The following is a 19,159-nucleotide window of genomic DNA, read 5'->3' as shown; positions in this document are numbered from 1 at the left end:
GTCACGAGCGTGCAGTCACATGAACGCACACACTTATGAACTTAAATCGGCATTTGCAAAGATGTTGTGCAAACAGAGCACACGGCAGATAGCGCCATATGCATACATAATTTTCCTAATATATATATATATATATTCAAATATTTTTCATGCAGAACTGGATTATATTTCTCCACACAACCTGTGAATAATGTCTCAGTTTGCTTCCTTTGCATCTCAACTTGAAGAACAAGTCATGCATTATTCCCACTGTGCTTCCTACCAGTCTCTGGGTAGAGGCACCCAACCAAACACGTGTGTGTATATTTAGGATGGGTAAGTGTGGGCGTGCTTGCGGTTTGCAACTGAATTATAAACAAATCAGTGCGGGAGCATTACTTTGAAAAATTGATGTTTTAATAGGTCAAACTATGGCTCACAAAATGCATCGAATTCCAAACTGACTTTGGCATGTTATAGGAGTGCCATTAAATACTGTGCCATGAGCCAACACGGGTATAGTGACTCGGGATCTGTTACTTTAATGGTTTCCACACAGCAGGACGGAGCTTGAGAATCTCTGTGGGAGCCGACGCTGCTGCAGGTTCCTTAAAACAAGAAGCTAGGCCTCAACAGAGATTTCAGACTCTTATGATGCAACCTACTCGTTACTTGAGTCCTCACCCACTCTCTGCTTGGCAGAAGGGTCGGTAAAGGTCACAATGCCACACCAAACCTCCAAAAAGAACATGAAGGAAACATGGAGGTACACAGAGATCACGAGGCAGAACATGCCGGACACAAACTTTACTTGTTTACTTGCCTTTAATTTGGACTTATAACAGCAGGAATACGTTTAGTTTGAAGTGTCTACCTAACACTGTCCCTTTTTTATGTTTGCCTTTCTCTCTTTTTTCCATCAAAACACACACACACACACAGCTGGCTTTGTATCCTGAGCCCTGATCCTGTGTGTAGATAACCCATTTCCCACTGCTGGGAAGTTTTTGTGCACAAACCTGAGAAAGAGTGAGGGGAAAGAAAATGTTTTGTATTTTTCCATCTCCCTGTTCAAAGAGCGAGTTGTCTGTGAGTGTGTGCGCGTGTGTCTGTTTGTCATCTCACTTACTTCAGTGCCATCAATAGCCTGCCATATCTCTATCAGATCTTACACATGCACAGACACACATATACAGTACGTGTTGCTCTTATAAAGGCTGTTTTTTGTTTTGAAGACGCAGCATTCGACATTCAAACCCCCAGCACTGCCTTTCACAAGTCTGGTGGATTGTTTACTTTCTAGGTGGGGAAAAAAGGGACAACCCTTTTCACTCGGGCTCCTAGCTTTGCCAAGTTAGCCTCCCTGAACGTTCTGTCCCACAGCAGGCTAACGTGGATATCTATGAAAGAAACTGGTTTGATCCATCACTGGGTTAATAGACATGTGCGTGGTTGTTTCTTATTATTGTAGTGGAGTATTGGGAGCCCTTCCTGCATGACTGGTTGGTTTATCTGGTGTTGGAATGTTGTCAAAGTCAATATCAGGTGGCTGTACTGCATTTAGCCCTGGCTTTGAGTTGGAGGACATGCTCTCACTGTCCAGAGACATCGTCAATAACAAAAGACGCCTTCTAAGAATAGAGACCTTACACTTTGTTTGCTGGTTCTCCTGTCAGATCTTTTGCACAATTTCTCCTTTTTCTGCCCCTTTCTTTCTTTTGTTGTCTTCTTATTTGTACCTTGTGTCCAATTTTTTAACCTACTTTGAAATAGTCATTGAATTGGAATGAAGAAGCTGGTAAGGAATCACCATAAACTTCTTAAGAGTACCTCCTGTGCTAAATTCAATCATCTAGTTTACACTGGCGTCTTACATTTCATCTGTCATTTAGTGCGAAATATAGTCTGAGGTGTGAAATGCTCCTTTTAGATGTGTTAAACATCACATGTGAAGAAACAACCTGCTTTACCTACAAAGCAATGCAAGTATCCCATTGCCATTCCCAATCTTCCCTGTCAAAGATTTGAACCAGCAGCCCGTTGTTGCTGCACAACTCACAATTTACTTTTGTATTGAACGAAAAAAACAACACCAAAATCTATGGCAAGGTTCCGATGAGCTCAGATAGCATGAAAAGCACCAACAGACTGGCTTCACCCTCAGTACGCAGCCATTTGTCCTCTTCAGCTTGTGGTTGATTTGTTGTAAGTTTTAAAACATCATCAGTAATAGTTTTCTCCCTTCAAAAGTTCTGTCCAAAGCCATTTTTCACTCTGAAGGAGAACTGAACTGAGAAAAAGTCATGAAACTTGTCTCTTCAAGGCATCTTTTTGGGGTTTTGTCATATTTGTCCAATTTCAATTCCCATCTTCACTCATCCTGTCCCTGGACTACTTGTCACACATGTATCTCAAGACCAATTTATTTTAGCTGTGCATCAAATGTTTAGTAGGCTAAAAACTTGATTACCTTTGTTCATGATTACTTTTTATTGTTTAAATGACCAACAATTGGCTCAACAAAATGTTTGTGAAGAGGGAAAATATGTGTGTCACACTTAAAATCCACAGATATTTATTTTAATATGACGTAATGATGTAAAATGTGAGTGCAATAGGGGATGGTAGACCGGCGGTAAGGTATTTAGGGAGAAAGAATATCAAATTGCCTAAGAAGAATCTACACAATTGGCTGTTTACATTTAACATAACACAACCTTTACTGTACAGCCCAGTGCCACGTTTTCATTTAGGGAAGCACTCATCGACCGTACTCAGTGGGACGTTAGTGTGTCACTTGTGCTGGTAAACACTTGATTCTCTTTCATTCTCTGTTATGCAGTTGTGTTGTTTCATTTGTGGGATGGAGTGCAGCCACGGGGACATTTTATTGCGGCCTCCTAGAATTTGCATGCTCATAAAGCACTTTGGTGGAAACGTGTGATAATACATGACAACAAGTCTCTAGTGTTGACCTGCCATCACTTTTAATTGAAAACACATGAATTGCATTCTCATGTTTTACCTTGGAGTGTATTGTCACCAAATCACCAAACAGTGCCATGTACCAATCCACATTCCTCACCTGCTCGAAATGAAGCAACACGTGAGCAGAGGAACAAAACAAAACACGAAAAAGGGGAATAAATGCACTTGTATCCGCTATTGCATTGTAACAAGGACTTCTTTTATGGTCATTCATTTCCAGCAGCTTGACAAGAGGCAATTATACAGAACAAGATGTTCCTCTGTGGTTAAAGCACAGCCGATCTTGCAATACTGCACCTAAACTTTTATTATAACGTTGGTGTGTTAATAATATGAATATTTATTTCTGTATCATGTAATCCTTACTGCAGCGCCAGTTTGTGTGTGTGTGTATGTGTGTGTGTGAGGGTTGGACGGTGTACCGGTACTAGAAAGGTACCGCGGTACCCTTAAGTTTAAAACGGTACGGTTCTGACTATTTTTAGTACCGGTACTTTATTAAAAAAGCGCACTCAGAGCGCACTCAGTGTTCCGCTCCCTGTCCGGCTTGCACGCATTGACTGGGTGGGCGGGGCTTCCTGCTCACATGCAACAGGCAGCCGTCACTCACAGAGTCATCTAGGCACATGTCCTCATGTGCAGGAGCTGTTGCCGACCGTCCTCGGCTTGTTGAAAGAAAAGATGCCAGAAGTGACTTTAGAAATACTTTAGATACGAAGTATTAATTATTTTACGCCTTTTTCTGGTCTCAAAAAGGGGAAATGTTCGGGTAAAAGAGCACGTCTGCTTGGTCTTGTGTTGCATTTGCTGATGTTTGACTGTTAGGAAAGTTGTTGTCAAGCTAACACAGCTACAGGCTGCCACCTCTCACAGTTTCCCCGTGTAACTCACACGCTTTTGCGTCTCCCGCTAAAAACACAATCTGCGCTGGTTCATCTCCAACCTCGCCGACGGTGTTTGTTGGTTTGGACAACAACTTTCCTAACAGTCAAACATCAAGCAAGTGCAACACAAGACAAAGCAAGATGGCAAATAAGTTACTGAATAGTCGAGCAGAAATATAAACATGCAAAATGACCTACAGTTTCACTCATGTGGGCCTCTATGATCCTGAGGTCAGAATGCACACAAAATTTTACAAGATAATACACACTAGATACAATTTTCATTGTGGTTTTTCAATAAAGGGGAGAAATTGCCCTTTGATTATGTGTCCATCTTTAATGTACCCAATCCACATAGCTTTAGTTTTTTTCCCACCTCAAACATGCATCTGTAAAATTATGTAATTCATACTTATGGAAATAACTATGTAGTCATATAGTCATATACAGTGCATCCGGAAAGTATTCACAGCGCTTCACTTTTTCCACATTTTGTTATGTTACAGCCTTATTCCAAAATGGATTAAATTCATTATTTTCCTCAACATTCTACACACAACAACCCATAATGACAAATGATATGTATAGTTTGTGTTAAATAACCTAACTTGTGTTCTTTTTGGAACTTGTAGCAGTAGGAGGGAGTGTAGATAAATATTCCAGTATCTTATTTGTGGTATCGTATCAAAGTATCGAGTATCGGAATATTTTGCCAGGTATAGTATCGAAGTCAGAATTTTGGTATCGGGACAACCCTAGTGTGGGGGGTTTAAGCAGTTTGATGTAGTTGATGTCAGTTGGCCTTTATCAGCATCAACCATGTGTGTGTGTGTGTGTGTGTGTGTGTGTGTGTGTGTGTGTGTGTGTGTGTGTGTGTCGTTATTGGACGTTTGTAACGCAATGTTTCAGAGAAGTGGGATGTCGGCTCACACGGAAAACAACAACCTCCGTTACTTCCGTGAAGGTATTGGTATCGGGTACTGAAAAAGCTGAATAGATGCGTCCTTATGACACTGAAGAAACCCAGTCAAAAATATCCAGATACATTAAGTGGATTGGTTTTTACCTCCTTTTAGTTGTTTTCTCTGCATTTCCTGTTTGTCTTGTGGTGGGTGAAAGCCTCGAGAGGCTACATATACATGTAAACTGACACACACACACACACACGTATGCACAGTCCGTCTAAAAGAGGAGAGGCCCCGGGGTCTGACAGACAGGATGCACGTGGGGGGGGAGGGTGCAGTAATATGATGTTGGGAAGGGGGTACTGTAGTTAGAGAGGGCTCAGATGAGGTTTTAGGTGTGTGTGTGTGTGTGTAGGGACTCAGCCAGTAATGGGACTCCGGTGTAGAAGTAGGCCATGGCTCCTGTCAGCAGCTTGTCAAGACCTCGCCGTAACCAACTTCAGACATTTAGACCAGCCGGCGTCGACACAGCGTTTTTACATAAGAAGTCTTCAACATGCGAGTTAGGGAATAAAACAGGTGTGTGGTTCAGCAGGTTATGTAAAAAAGATACTAGATCTACTAGACACTAGCAACTACATAGACGCCTCCCGTCTAGACGGGCTCAGATGAGCGGGTGGGGCTTTGAAATAATGGGGCGTGAGTGTGTGTTTGTGTGTGTGTGTGTGTGTAGATGACCTCCACAGAGAAGGAAGGTCTCCTGTTGCTTACAAACTAATGCTGTTGCACTGTTTTTCTCATTAGACTCTGGTCCCCTTTGAGTGTGAGCTAACCTATTTGCAGGGGCTAGAAATAAACACAGAGATGACGGAGCTATTTAGCGGCTGCAAAGCCAGATGACCTGACAGGGAGCAGAGACCTCTCCTCCTCTTCCTCTTCCTCACCTCTGTTCCTGCCACAGAAAACAGACCTGAACCACATGCAGAAGGCTGCATCTGTTATTGTAGACACACCCTCGTTGCTACGACCATTCCAAATTCCAACAACTTGTTTATGAGACTCCAAATCCGTTAGGACTCTGTTTCCTTTTTAATGAACCAAATGGTTAAAGTTAGTATTAGTAGTAGTAAAGTTAGTATATTTGATTATATTGGAAGCTTTGCAGCCATTTTGCCACCTAATTCCTTCTTGCTAAGTGGAATATATTGTAGCTGTGAGATACTACCACATGTAGCTCTATGCCTGTGCATACTTGATGACACATAGCAAACAAAGGGATTTGGTATTCTGTATTGTGGTTTTGTCATTTTGACAGTGGCTGTTCTGGAACATTTTAGGTTCTTATTTTATTGTGTTTGTAGTTTGATTAAAGACTTTTGGTTGAAGATACCCAATCTCATTGTTCCGTTCCCAATTTAAGTCTACGGGAAATTGTGTTTTCAAACCTAAATGGAAACCAGGATGGAAACTTTTGTCAGGGCTTGGTCTTGATTTGTTACGGCTAGATTTGGGTCAATAAACTCGATGCATGTTGCTCAACATTAAAAACCTGTGTGTGCATTTAGCACTTGTAAAAACAAACAGAAATCTTATGCGTTTGCCGCTTGTGTTCAGTAAGCCCATGTAAAGAAAAGTACAAAAATGTACACAAATATACAAATAAGTGCATTACTCAGCCACAGCATCATGTATCCGTACTGGGTCAGGCCATAGGACTGCATCCACATCACAGGCCACATTTTGTCTGGCCAGGCAACGGGGGGGGGGAAAAAACCTGGCATGCTGTATCCAGACTTGGCGTGCCTCCACACCTATGTCAGGAGATTTACCCTGGTGTAAGGTTGACGTTCATATACCTTCCACCGCCATGAGGAGAATAATTCCTCAATGGGGTTTAGGAAAGGGGAGTACGGTGGAAGGCAAAGATTGATAAAAACCTTGGTTCATATTGAACTCTAACCTGGAGGGCTCTGTGAAAACTCACATTGTCCCAAACAACAACATAGATGGGATGCTCATCCTGCTGTCCTAACAGAGCATCTCGCATGTGATTGAGGAAAATGAGGAGCTGGTGAGTGTTATAGGGTCCCAGGTTGGCATGATGGTGGACAACCCCATGATTGCCGATGGCAGCTCATAATGTGACATTGCCACCACGCTGCCCAGGAACACCAACAATGGCCCGATGGCCAATCACATTACGGCCTCTCCTCCTTTTGGTGAGATTAAACCCAGCTTCACGACCAACAGTAGAGAGGCTGACACTGTTGATACCCTCAAAATCTACATGGTCCTGAATGATCTGCGGAATTTCACTCATTTTAATGTCATTGTTCTGACGGACCATATCAACAATTAGGGTCTCTTGGTGTGGGGAGAACATACCTGTCCTCCCACCCCCATGTGGCAGTCTTTCAATTCTACAAAAAGAAAACATCAAAATGTACATGGAATACTAGGCCTCCAAACAGTTAGACCCTCCACTACAATACTACAGTACATTGGTACAGTGATGTACTGAAACATATATTCATTCATATAAAATGGTAATTACCTGTTCTCTTCTCTAAATCTTAGCGGATTATGGTGGACACAGTGAATCTATTGATGTTTGGTTGTACCCTTTGTCCAGCCTCCCTCATGCTCATACCATGGACAAGAACATTGTCAATCCCAGTAGCTCTGATTTCATCAGAAATTACTGTTCTTCGCTGACCACCTCTCACACAAACTCTTCCTCTCAGATTTCTATCCATTGTTGGGCCTCACAAACCAGTGCTCTCTGAACTGGCTTACTGTATATGTTCCCTCACATCATTAGCTACAAGTGTGATCAATTTTGAGTTGTTGTGTTCAAGTGGTGACACCTGTGCTTTAATTGTGTTTGACTTTTGTCACCTGTGCTCACCATTATGCAGCACGGGTGCATCACAATGAAAATGTGTTGGAAAGTTGTGTCTAAACAGGTGAAAAGTATGTATATGCTTGAATGTCTGTGTGCACGTGTGAGAGAGTGCGCATACAGGATGTGAGCAGCAGGTACATAATGTGATATTCATAACCTTCCACTACAGCCATATACAGCCCAGTGTCAAGTAGTAAGAGATTTAACCCCCCCCCCCCCCCCCCCCCATTACTCTCTGCACTGCAGCAGCACTGCACCATAACGCACACATCCATCTCTCTCTCTCTCTGGTTCTCATCCCTGCCATCTGCCTCCTAAAGCTGGGAAAATGGTTCTTTTTCACAGGAATATCACCGGCAGCATGACAATGTTGAAGTGATTGCCTTGCCTTGTTTACACTGTTGTCTGTGTGTGTAGATGTCTAGAAACTGTCCTCCTTGCCGCCGATTGTGTGTGTGTGTGTGTGTGAGAGAGAGAGAGAGAGAGAGAGAGAGAGAGAGCGCAACTGAAGCGTCTCTGTACGGGAGTTACCTCTTTCTGACGAAGACAGAAGACCCAAAAGGTTAAACATTAGCGATGTCTTGAATTTCTCCACACAGACACCCACACACACAGAGAATACTATCTGATTACAGGTCCGTACACATGTAGCACTACTCAGTCGCACTATTGCTTTTGTGTGTTATTGAATGCGTGTGAGTCCGTAACATGAGGTCAGCTTATAGAGAATTTCACCGTAGCCTTTCCGCTCGTCAAAATAAACACTGTACAGTGCGAGCTGAGAAGGATGGAGAGGAGATGGTGAAAAGAAAGCAAAAACACTGGGCTAAGACCAGGGAAACAGTCGAATGAAGTTAAATACCAGATAAAAAATACATTTTTATTCCTCAGGTGGACAAAAAACAAAGATTCAAACGCATTCAAAAGGCAAGGGGAAAACCAGCAGGAGGGGGGGAAAGGAGATGCCTGTGTCTCGAAGAATTCTGGTAACACAGGTCTATTTAAGTGAGGGTTTATTGTGGGGCCTCAGAACGGATTACCTGCGACACCGGCATGAAATTAGGGCAAGCTCGGCACCCCCCCCCCTCCCCCCCACTCCACTTCTCTTCTTCTTGTTCTTCCTCCTTCATCTCCCTTACATGTTACAGGTAACATGAGTAAACAGACATTCTCATGCCTGCTGCAGGCCTGGTCGTGTACCACATGAACACTGTCCAGGTGCAAATACGCAGTGACGCAGTGATGTGCTCCTGTGTAACCCTTTTAGATACCCAGTAGAACAGGGCTTCTGTTGTACCATAAGGCCCACGTCTGGCAGCGAGGAGCACCTTCCCAAGGAAATGACTGAAAACACATTAACAAAGAGCTCTAAATGTGCCTTATCTCATTTCAAATTGAATTAGACTGTAAATATATAGTCAACATAAAAATAGTTTCAATATATAGCTTTCAGTGACATCATCTGATACCAGATGAGGTTTTTTACTGTTTGGAGATTCTTTGGTTTTCACCGATGGTCAAGCTCGTAACTACTGCCATTATCCTCTCATAGTGAACTCGGTGAATCAGTCTGGGCTTCAAAAATTGTAGTCAAGTGTCTCTTATGCAGGATCAAATAACCCCTCCTTTTATCTTCCCTCACTGTCCATGCGCACAAATATTCACAGCAGTATGTGAGGTCCTCAACCATGTGATCTACATTTAGCTCCAAATGGATTACATTACATTACATGTCCTTTAGCTGACGCTTTCATCCAAAGCGACGCATATTGCATTGGGGAGCAATTAGGGGTTAGGTGTCTTGCTCAAGGACACTTTGACATGGCACATGGGGCAGTCGGGATTCTAACCGCCAACCTTTCAGCTCCAAGCGCACCACACTACTCAATGCGCCACCAACGTCCCCATCGATCAATGCTATGTTGAGATTCAGGCTGCATACTTCTTAATGCAATATATTGTCATACAATGTATATGTGTTCACCTTGTTTGTTCAGTCCAGTCCATTTAAAACCCACAGATATTACTTTCAATTTAACTAACTATATAATATAGGAGATTTGGGGTGTTTTTTAAGCAAATATTTAAACATTCTCTGGATTAAACACCCTTAGCTTTTCTCCTCTCTGGTATTATTCTCAGTGGGCTGCTCCTTTTCAGATTAAACAAGGGTTTATTTGGCACCCCTCCGCCTTGCTTAACAGATGAATCAGTCAGCTGTAACCAGTTAGTTGTGCTTCCACAGCTCCAGCCCGTTGCTCAATTAAATATTGCGTGGCTTTAGATACTTGACACAATGGCTGCAAGCAGGAAACACCATTTGCTGCAGCTATATACATATTTTCCTACATGCTCCACAGAAATAGGTGATGTCACATAGTGGTAGCCAAAATGTTTTATACACGGGAACAAATGCAAAGCCTTTTCCAATTCAACTTGGTGCTCTTTGACCTGTACAGTCATGAGATGTGTCTGGTTGCTTATGTTACCTGTAACATGTAACTGGGAGATGATGGAAGAAGATGAAGAAGGGAAAGGCCGAGCGTGCCCTGATTTCAGGACCGTGTCCCATTTAATCCGTTCTGATTAAACACTCGCTAAAATAGACCTGGGTTGTGTGAGTCTACAGATTCGGAATACTTGTGTGTGTGGACCTGCAAGACAGAGGACAAGACTTTACAGGCATCTTCTGTCCCTTCCTCATGCCAGTTGTCCTTACTAATGTTAGCTTTTGTGTAAGTTTTTATTCTGATACCAATTTACTTTATTTGGCTTTGTTTTGAGTTATTTCATAGCCCACCTCCATCCCGATAAGGATGCTAAGAACTTCTGGCATATATGTATAGAAAGAGTTCACTGTTCTTTTGTGTGTGTGTTTTCAGAGTACAATATAACGATGTTCATACTGCTGTATGTTGTGGATTGAATTATGTAGAACGGCCACGGTGATTCTTTTATGTCCTTTAGCCCATTCACGCACATCCCATTTGTTTCCCATTCTTGAGCCCCCTGTACCCCCCTGTACATGTACTCAATTTTATGATTTATAACATTATATATGTCACAATTGTTCTCAATTGTGTGTGGTAATTTAGTTGAGGGAACAAATCCAACCCCTCGTGGAGGAAGAGTTCAACTTGAGTTCTTAAGAGATGTTTGAGGCTTTTATTAATTAAATTTTTTTACAGGATATAAATCCTCCACACCAAGCTCCAACAACAGACAACATAATAATAATATGACAAAAAGATAACAATTTTGACCAGAATGTATCCAATCTGTTTTTAAAAAGAGTTAAGTGCATTTGTAGTGCAGAGAGTGAAGAGGTTTTTTTCTCTTTTCGGAGTCACTTGTTTTTCACATTTTGTGAGACATCTTGTCGTAGAACCTTTTGCCCGTTCGGGTGCTTCGGCACATCGTGTACTCTGCCTCACAGCCGAGGGATGTTTTGAAGTTCTTTCTGGGTTAGTCCTCTAATTTGTTACCTAATCTAGATTTTTAATTAGTATGTATTTATTTGTTATTTCTATGAATATATTACTTTAAATTATGGAGTTTGTTATGTAATCTGCTGCAATGTGTGAGGTCAAAGTGAGGAGGGGTGTGTGTGTGCATCTGTGTGTGTGGGTGTGTTCATAAAAGATTCATGGCCATCTTAAGACCATCACAAACGTTAATGGAGACATGTGAGCGCTCTGAAAGCGGCAAAGAGAGATGAATCCAGAGGCGGCAAGTAATGGCAGACAAACATTTCCAACCACTTCCCTCTTCGATCTGTCTGTCTCTTCTCGTTCTTCATCTCCTCTTCACATGTTAACTTCTCTTCATTTGTTATTCCTCCCACTTTCCCACTGGTCAAACCCTCCATCATTCCTCTTCTCTTTATCTCCTCTCTCTCTCTCTCTCTCTTACTTCCTTCTCAATCAAGAGGCACTTAGCCCTGTTGTGTGAGTGTGTCATTCACGTGGCTAGTATTAATGTGTGTTGGGTGTGACCGAACGTGCCGTCTCTGTGGGTCATAATCCACTGACCATGGTGCAGAAACACACACTTCGATGTGTAACTTGAAATGTTACTGAACGCATGCAGACTCTTTCTATTTCTCTGAGGGGTTTTTACTAGCTGAAGGCTTTCATGCTTCAGTCTACTCTTTCTTTTCTTTTTTTGTCCACATATCTCTCATTTCTTCTCACACACACAACCCTCTGTGTGAAACAGTAGCTCAACATGAATGTGTTGCGTGCTTTCATCCTCCCCGTGCAGTTTAAAAGACTGTCCGAGTGTCTGCGAGGATGAATCATGTGTTCAAACCGATTGCGCTATGCAAAAATTGACTCTTTTCAAAGGAGCGTGTGCGTGTCTTGAGTTGTGCTATCAGCGTGTTGGTACTTTCACACAACTTGCTTTCACAGATCTGAAACACACGTAGGTTGTCTTTTCCCAATGAAACACAAATACCAGGTTTTTCTCTTGCTCTTATGGTGTCTGGTCACACAAGAGTTAGTGTTCGGCAGTTCAATAAATATAAATACAGTATTTGGGTTTCAGACCTGTTTTTGAAAAGCAGCTCGCCAATCCAGGTAGAATAACTCGTTTTTTAGAGGTTATCCACAGACATGTAATATCAGAAGTTTTCTTTTTGAAAACTTAAAAACAATAAAAAATAATCACAGCATCACCATGACATTGTCTGTGCAAAGCCCAAGTTGCTGTTCAGTTTGCAAAAAGTATTTTACAGTGCACAACATAGTTCTACTAACTTTTTTTGGTATTTGAACTGAGGCCAAACATGTTGCAACTCTCTGCATCGATTAGATATCACAGAGTAGCAGTAAGAAGTGAGAAATATGTTTGTTCACATACAATAGGAATGATAACAATTTTCGATAGCAAAAAATACTTGCTTACAAATGCACTGGAATTGCTGCTTGTGTTTCAGCAGGAAGGTCCAGAGCAATTTGTCCATCCACCTACAGTCTTCACTAAAGTAGTGGTCCACAAAAAAAGGGGCTTATTAAAGGAACTTGGATGTAAATAAAATGCTACAGATGGGAACTGTCTGATAGAATAATGGTGAGTTCATACTGACACTTAATGGTTTACAAAAACAACTATTCTGGGTTGCGACAATTTATCCAGCTAAAGAAGATAAGATAAAGAAATTAAGCGTAACCGCTGATACATGATGCACATCAAAACACCCACAGCCATTTTTACTAAAGAAGCCCGGTCCTTTCCCAGCATGTATGTGCATCTCGTCACTGCTCGTCCAGGCTGTAGCTTCACCTTTTCTCCATTGTTCTTTTGTCAAATGACCGTCTGCCTTCCCTTGTACGTGCATGTACTTACACCTGAGAAGAATCCAGTGGTTTTTGTATACATGCATCCTCCTCTGGTCACTGAATTTGAAAATGAAATTGCTTTCATTAATTCTGATTTTTTCTTTCCTTTTTTCCGGTCATCTCTCCTCCCAACCAATGGGGATGTCTGCAATGCCGCTTTTCTCCAACCGCTGGCTGTCTTCCTGGTGGTGGTTTCCTCCAGATTGATCAGCCAATCGATGGGGATTTTCAGAAGAGCTCCGCCCACCTTTGCTACCTGCCTTAATCCTCCTGTCCCCTCCCCCGGCGGCCTCCTCCCAGCCCCCACCCACTCCGTCATTCAGCCCTCAATCCAGCCCTTAATCTCCAAAATGACTCTGGAACTTACTGAATGGTCTTCTATATGGATTTTTACAGCTTGTAATAGACAGTAGGAAAAAGGGGGAGAAACCTCAATGACAAAAAAGCCATAAACGCACACACTACACACACACACACACACACACACACACACACACACACACACACACGTACATACACACACACATGCACGCACACACACACACACACACAGGCACACAAACACACATAAACTCACCCTGGGAATGTACCGCACACTCTTCCTGTGAAAATTCAACTGCTTCCATTGTTTTTTCTGGATTTCTACAAACCTCTCGAAAGCTGATTTCTTGTTTTTCAAAAGCCGAGAGGCAGATTAACACTTTTGTTAAAGTTAGGCTGCAGCGTTTAGGGAGCTCAAGTTGGTTTTTAGGACAACGTGTTCAGAGAATACTGCATAATACTGCTGATTGTTTCATTTTTTTACATTGACATAGTGGACATATAGTCCAGTTTTTCCTTCATTTATTTTGTTGAGTTTTAGCAGGACCCAAGATAAATTAATCATTTTTTTCATTTTTGGGGGTTTTATCATAGTGGTATTGGCACTCAGCTCTTTAACAGAAGTTTATATATAACCAGGAAGTTACTACCACATGCTGCAATTTATAGCTTGTAAATATTGCGATTAGGTCACTACCAGTTTTAACCTTCGAGTGATTTGACACGAGTAGTTTAAAAAAGGTGAGAGTAGTACTCTTTATTTATTTTCTTTGGTAGCCAAAGGTGATCTCTCAGCGTGTCCGAGGGAGGGTGCATTGGTTTTCTCACTGCGTGCATGCCCTCCAACATGCCTCCCCAGAACACAGAGGCCGACGCCACGCAGGTCGGATCTCTGGTGGGCGGGGTTAATGGCAAAAACACCACGGCATCGGGGTCAGACGAGGGGAACGGAGGAGGAGGAGGAGGAGGAGGAGGTGAGCTGGATGGATCGGGAGGTCGAGGGGTGGAGGAGTCAGCGAGCGAGGGATCGCTGGAAGGCATACCGCTGAAGCGATGGGTGATGCATGGCGCCGTGATGTTCGGCCGGGAGTTCTGCTACGCCATGGAGACGGCGCTGGTGACGCCCGTGCTGCTGCAGATCGGTGAGTCGAGAGTTTTTGTGCACACACCGGCGCGCAGATTTACAATGACTATTCAGTCTGTCATTTTCACAACAAACGGGGAGTGATGAATACCAAAAGAAATTTCTCTCACCTGCCACCTTACACACCGTCTGACCCCGGCCCGACCCCCGCAAACAAAGAAGAGCATGTCTCTTATACAGAGTCCACAAAAACATCACTATCACAACTAGGGTTACATCCAACAATTGTCGATTATCTCATTTAGCTCCATTAAGCGTTATTAAATGCTAATTATTTTCCAGATGATATCTTCGAATCTCTTGTTTTATCCGACCAACAGTCAAAAAGTTTTTTATAAGGACAAAGGAAACAAATTGTCACAGTGGAGAGGCTGTAACCAGTATATTCTTTCTTTCAGGATACATGGGAATAGGAATAAGAAGCAATTCTTAGAAAGTGCCTGTAAACTTAAAATAGTTTTTAATTTGGAGCAGGGAGACATGCTGTTGGTCCTGACGTTGTTCTGGCATTTAAGAGCTAAATTTACACCAAGTCCTGTTCACCTTGTTCAGATGGACTTCCGTTTGATCTGTCTGAAGATTATCTAGCTTGCTGTCACACACACACACACACACACACACACAGACACACAGATGGGCGGGCAAACATCCAATCACAATGGGATTCTTGTGATTTGCACCTAGCCTCATCTTTGAGAGAAAATTTGACAAGTCCAATTTTGTCCAGAGTACACTGGAGCCCTCAGGGAAGATGGAGAATGTGTAAAGAGTGAAAAGGTGGAGAAGAAGGAGGCAAGGAGGCAAAGCTCATGAGAGTGAGAAGGGGAGTTAGAGAGAAAAGGGGACATAAAAGGCTGAAACAGCCGTAACCTTGTTTATAATTCAAAGTCACTTCCCATGCAATCCCCTCTCCCGTCCCTTGCCTTTTTCTCCGAATCTGTCCTCCCCCCTCGGTGGCGTAGTGTGATCTCCTAGCTTACATAACCGAGGCGACATGAGTGGCAGGGCGCTGTGTGGTCACCGTGGCTTCTGGCAGGCTCACCGGGGATGAGCCGCCACGGGGAGGGAGAAAGCCTTTGAAACATTTCCAACTTTCTGTTATTTCCAAAGAAAGGTACCTTCCATGTGCCAAATGTGTCTTTTGAAATCTCAATCACTGTAACCTTACACCAGGCCCGGCTCCCTCTGCAGGACCAGACCAGGGCTGGTGCTGCATGTTTTGGCTCTGATCTCCGACCTGGTTTAGCTGCCCAAACTTTCTTTTTTCAGATGACGAAATGTCTGAGCCCCTCTTAGCAGATTTCGGAAACACTGAGAGGTACAACTGCCACAGATTAGTCTACTGAAATGATTAATACCAAAACAGACTGCGCTGGGATTTTGGAGTCTTCACTGGTTTGGAGAGTTAATCTCGTCATGTTTCTCTTTTCATGTCGGGCTAATTGGCTGCTGCTCAGTCTGACCTTTTACACTGATCAGAGATTGCCTTTTGTCCAAATGAATTATGAAGTGCATTCAGTAGAGCGCAGTGCGGCATGTTTAAATTCTACAATAATTAGGAGCTGCAGATCACTGTGCCCGAATCCAGCAAGATGCAGGACATGTTCGGATCGCATCCGATCATCTCTACCGCATACCAGCAGGTGTGTGAGTTTATGCACCCATCCAATTTCACGTTTTCATATAATTTACCAGCTCTACACAGGAACAACAACAACAGAGGCACTGTAGAGCCCGCGTGATCTGCACAGTTAATAAACACCCTTGTGCTTCCCTTTTCTTCCTTGATAATGACACCTAGTGGACGACACATCTGTCGGACACATGCCGGATGAGTGTAGTTGGCGCTTTTCTTGAAATATAAAGTCCTCATGTTGTGTTCAAATGTAATATAGTAAAATGTGTTTTTTGGCTGGAAAGGAATAAATTAGAGATGGAATTTAAAAAAATGTTTCAGAAAAAAAGTCACTGTTATCGGATCAGCTTTTTGGAAATATTTGACCTCCTCTTTCTTCATTGATCCTTTGCGGCAATTTCCATTCGTTTTTTGTCATGTGAATCTGTTTAGAAGCAATATGTCTTAATGCATTTCACACACAAAGGCTGGTTTTGTGCAGATCAATTCATGGTTTAAGCCAGCTAACAGACAAACAAATAGGCCCAGTGAGATGAAAACCAAACCCCCTCCAACCTTTTGTGCAGCAGTCCAAGTTATGGGATAACAAATATCGACCCCCCCCCTCCCCTTCCCCCCTCTCCGTGTGGTTAATGCTCCATGCGTGCTGGAGACTGACTGTAGCTACTGGAATTAGCTGGATAACTTGCTGGTTGGCTCGCTCTGACTGAAACCATTGTGTGTTTGTAGCCCCGTAACACTGGGGTCAGAGAAAAGAAGTTTGTTCGCGTGCGTGTGAGTGAGTGTGAAGCAGGCACAGTTTGGTCAAGAAGTTCATATTTACAAACCCAGAGAAAGGATAAGAGTCGTCTACCTTATAAGGTGTGGAGAGCATGCAGAGCGCTCTTATGATCTGGTAGCAGTCAGCCATGTGAGGATACGGGCTTTCCCCTGAAGACGTGAGCGCTGATGGACCAATCACACGCCACGCCACCGTAGTCTCACTTCTCCTTCAAACCAGTGTGAGATAGGAAGGAATTTTTAAAAAAGGGATTCAATGCAGCTTAAAGTGAGGGAGCGATTCAGTTAATGATGAGAAAGGGATTAAGAGAGATGATTAGGAGTGGAAAGAAAAGGACCTGAGCAAGGAGGAGGCAGAGAGCGCAGACGGCGTGTTTTGTCCTTCTTCTTCTTGGTTTGCTTGTTCAACCATTGCTTTCAGGGTGGTGAAGATCATTTCAATACATTTTTCTGTCTTCTATTGTTGCCTAAAAAACGCATATTTAAAGCATGTGAAGAAAACCTGCTAATGTAAAGAAGCAATTTCAACTCGACTTGTTATCTAGATTTAAATGTTCTTTTGGAAACGGGTCGACGGACAGTGTGAAGGTGACCTAAAGACTGCTTTTCACTAACTTGCTGTGCATGTAACAACCAATTTGCTTTCCAAAAAACGACCAGGGCTGGCTGCTCTGCAGCGTTGTTGTCCATCTTTGGAGGCCTGCTTGGCTTTACTAAAGGAGATTACCTAAATCCAACTGGAAATAACCTCTGATTAATTCAGAACCTCAGCTTACTCTAATAGTGTCTTGACCGTTACGTTATTTAATTTACATGGATGAAACGGCCATAGTATGACACACCATCGACAGTAATAATTGCATCTTGAGGCTGGATGATCATCACATCCCGACGCATGTTGTCAAAAACGATGTACTTAGTAGATGTTTACTTTTGACTTCAGGCAGCGGGGCCTCCCTCCGCTACAAACGCCATGCAGGAAACCCTGAACTTAACCAAATGGTAACAACATCATGGACAATGGACCAGTGTTCTTCTGCTGTCAGTGCCTGAGGCTTCAAAAATTCAAGTCCTGAATGGTAGATTCAGTTCAATGCAAAACAGCCATCTGGTTTGGTCACTTGCAAAATGCTGTAGCTATAAATTAATTTAGTTTTTTTATTGCATCCTAGCAATTTTAGCTGCGACATCTGTTGTTTTTTAAATGCTTACTTTTCATTGGGACATCACGTCAATGACTGCAATTTAGCTCCACAGTCATTTGTACAGTATTCCACAAAATGTTGATTTCCATGAAATTGTAGCATGCTATTCATTGTGCAGTAAATCAGCTTGATCTTGCATTGCTAGTATCCCAGGTTACTTAATCCACTGAGTGATCCTATCATTTTAGCTGGTCTAATCTAGCAGATGACCTTGCAGACAGAGTAATACAGGGTTATATAAATGACTGGCTTGATGTCACACCGGCACTAATCTCCATAATCTGACCCAGTCATTCCTGGGACAGAGTGGGTGGAGGACAGGTGAACATATGAATATAATGTTAATGTACGAGGAAGCAGCAAATGCAGGCATTTATCAAGGGGACCATGAAACACTGTGTGTGGGATGGGAGAGATAAAAACATCTTTTTAGAGTCAAGGGAGAAATAGGAGAGCTCACAGTGTAAATTGTACTATTGCCAGCTTGAAAGACCTTTTAACCTCAATCTTCTGTCCTCCATTTGTCTTTCTAGAGACACTGCAAGGTTCAAAAACACCAGTCTAGTCAGTTCATTAAAAGCCTTCCTATTTATAGTACTTTATATAACTGCTGCAGTAACTTTGTTCATTTATTAATGTTATTGCTGCAAACGCATGGAGAAACAAAAGGGTTTTAGAGAGGGTAATTTGCTAACATCGCCCCTGCTGCAGGGCGTGGTTATTGGTGCAATACTGCAACACTAGGATGAATTTATGCCAGTGGGTCCTAAACTGTGGTTTTTCTATTAGAGGGGAAGGGGCGAATTTACCACAACCTCCAGATTTCCCTGAGAGACTCAACCTAATTGTTGCCCTTTCCCAGCAATCACAAATTGCAAATTATCCAGTATATTTCCTGAGGAATCAGAAGTTAAATTAAAAGCTCTGGACTAATTGAGGTTTTTTATGAAGAAAAGTTCATCTTGCTAGCCTTCACTGCATAAACATAAAAATGCTGTTGCAGTGTACCCCTTCATTTATCTATTTCCATTCTTTAAAAGTCACCGGAATGCAGGAAACACATCACATCT

General features: G+C 42.6%; 1 protein-coding gene across 2 annotated transcripts in view; it reads left to right on the top strand.

Annotated features, from left to right (window-relative positions):
- Window positions 1-19,159, top strand: part of LOC119219174 (solute carrier family 45 member 4) — a 39,588-nt gene that overhangs the window by 2,227 nt on the left and 18,202 nt on the right. For both annotated transcript variants that reach the window (XM_037474131.2, XM_037474130.2), the window contains exon 3: window positions 13,206-14,466. In XM_037474131.2, coding sequence (XP_037330028.1) covers window positions 14,160-14,466 — 307 coding nt within the window. In that variant the 5' untranslated portion in view covers window positions 13,206-14,159. The remainder of the gene's footprint in view (window positions 1-13,205; window positions 14,467-19,159) is intronic.

Source organism: Pungitius pungitius, chromosome 17, assembly GCF_949316345.1.
Source record: "Pungitius pungitius chromosome 17, fPunPun2.1, whole genome shotgun sequence".
Taxonomy (NCBI): Eukaryota; Metazoa; Chordata; class Actinopteri; order Perciformes; family Gasterosteidae; genus Pungitius; species Pungitius pungitius.
The sequence above is the reverse complement of the archived record's forward strand: the minus strand, read 5'-3'. Positions and strand labels throughout refer to the sequence as shown.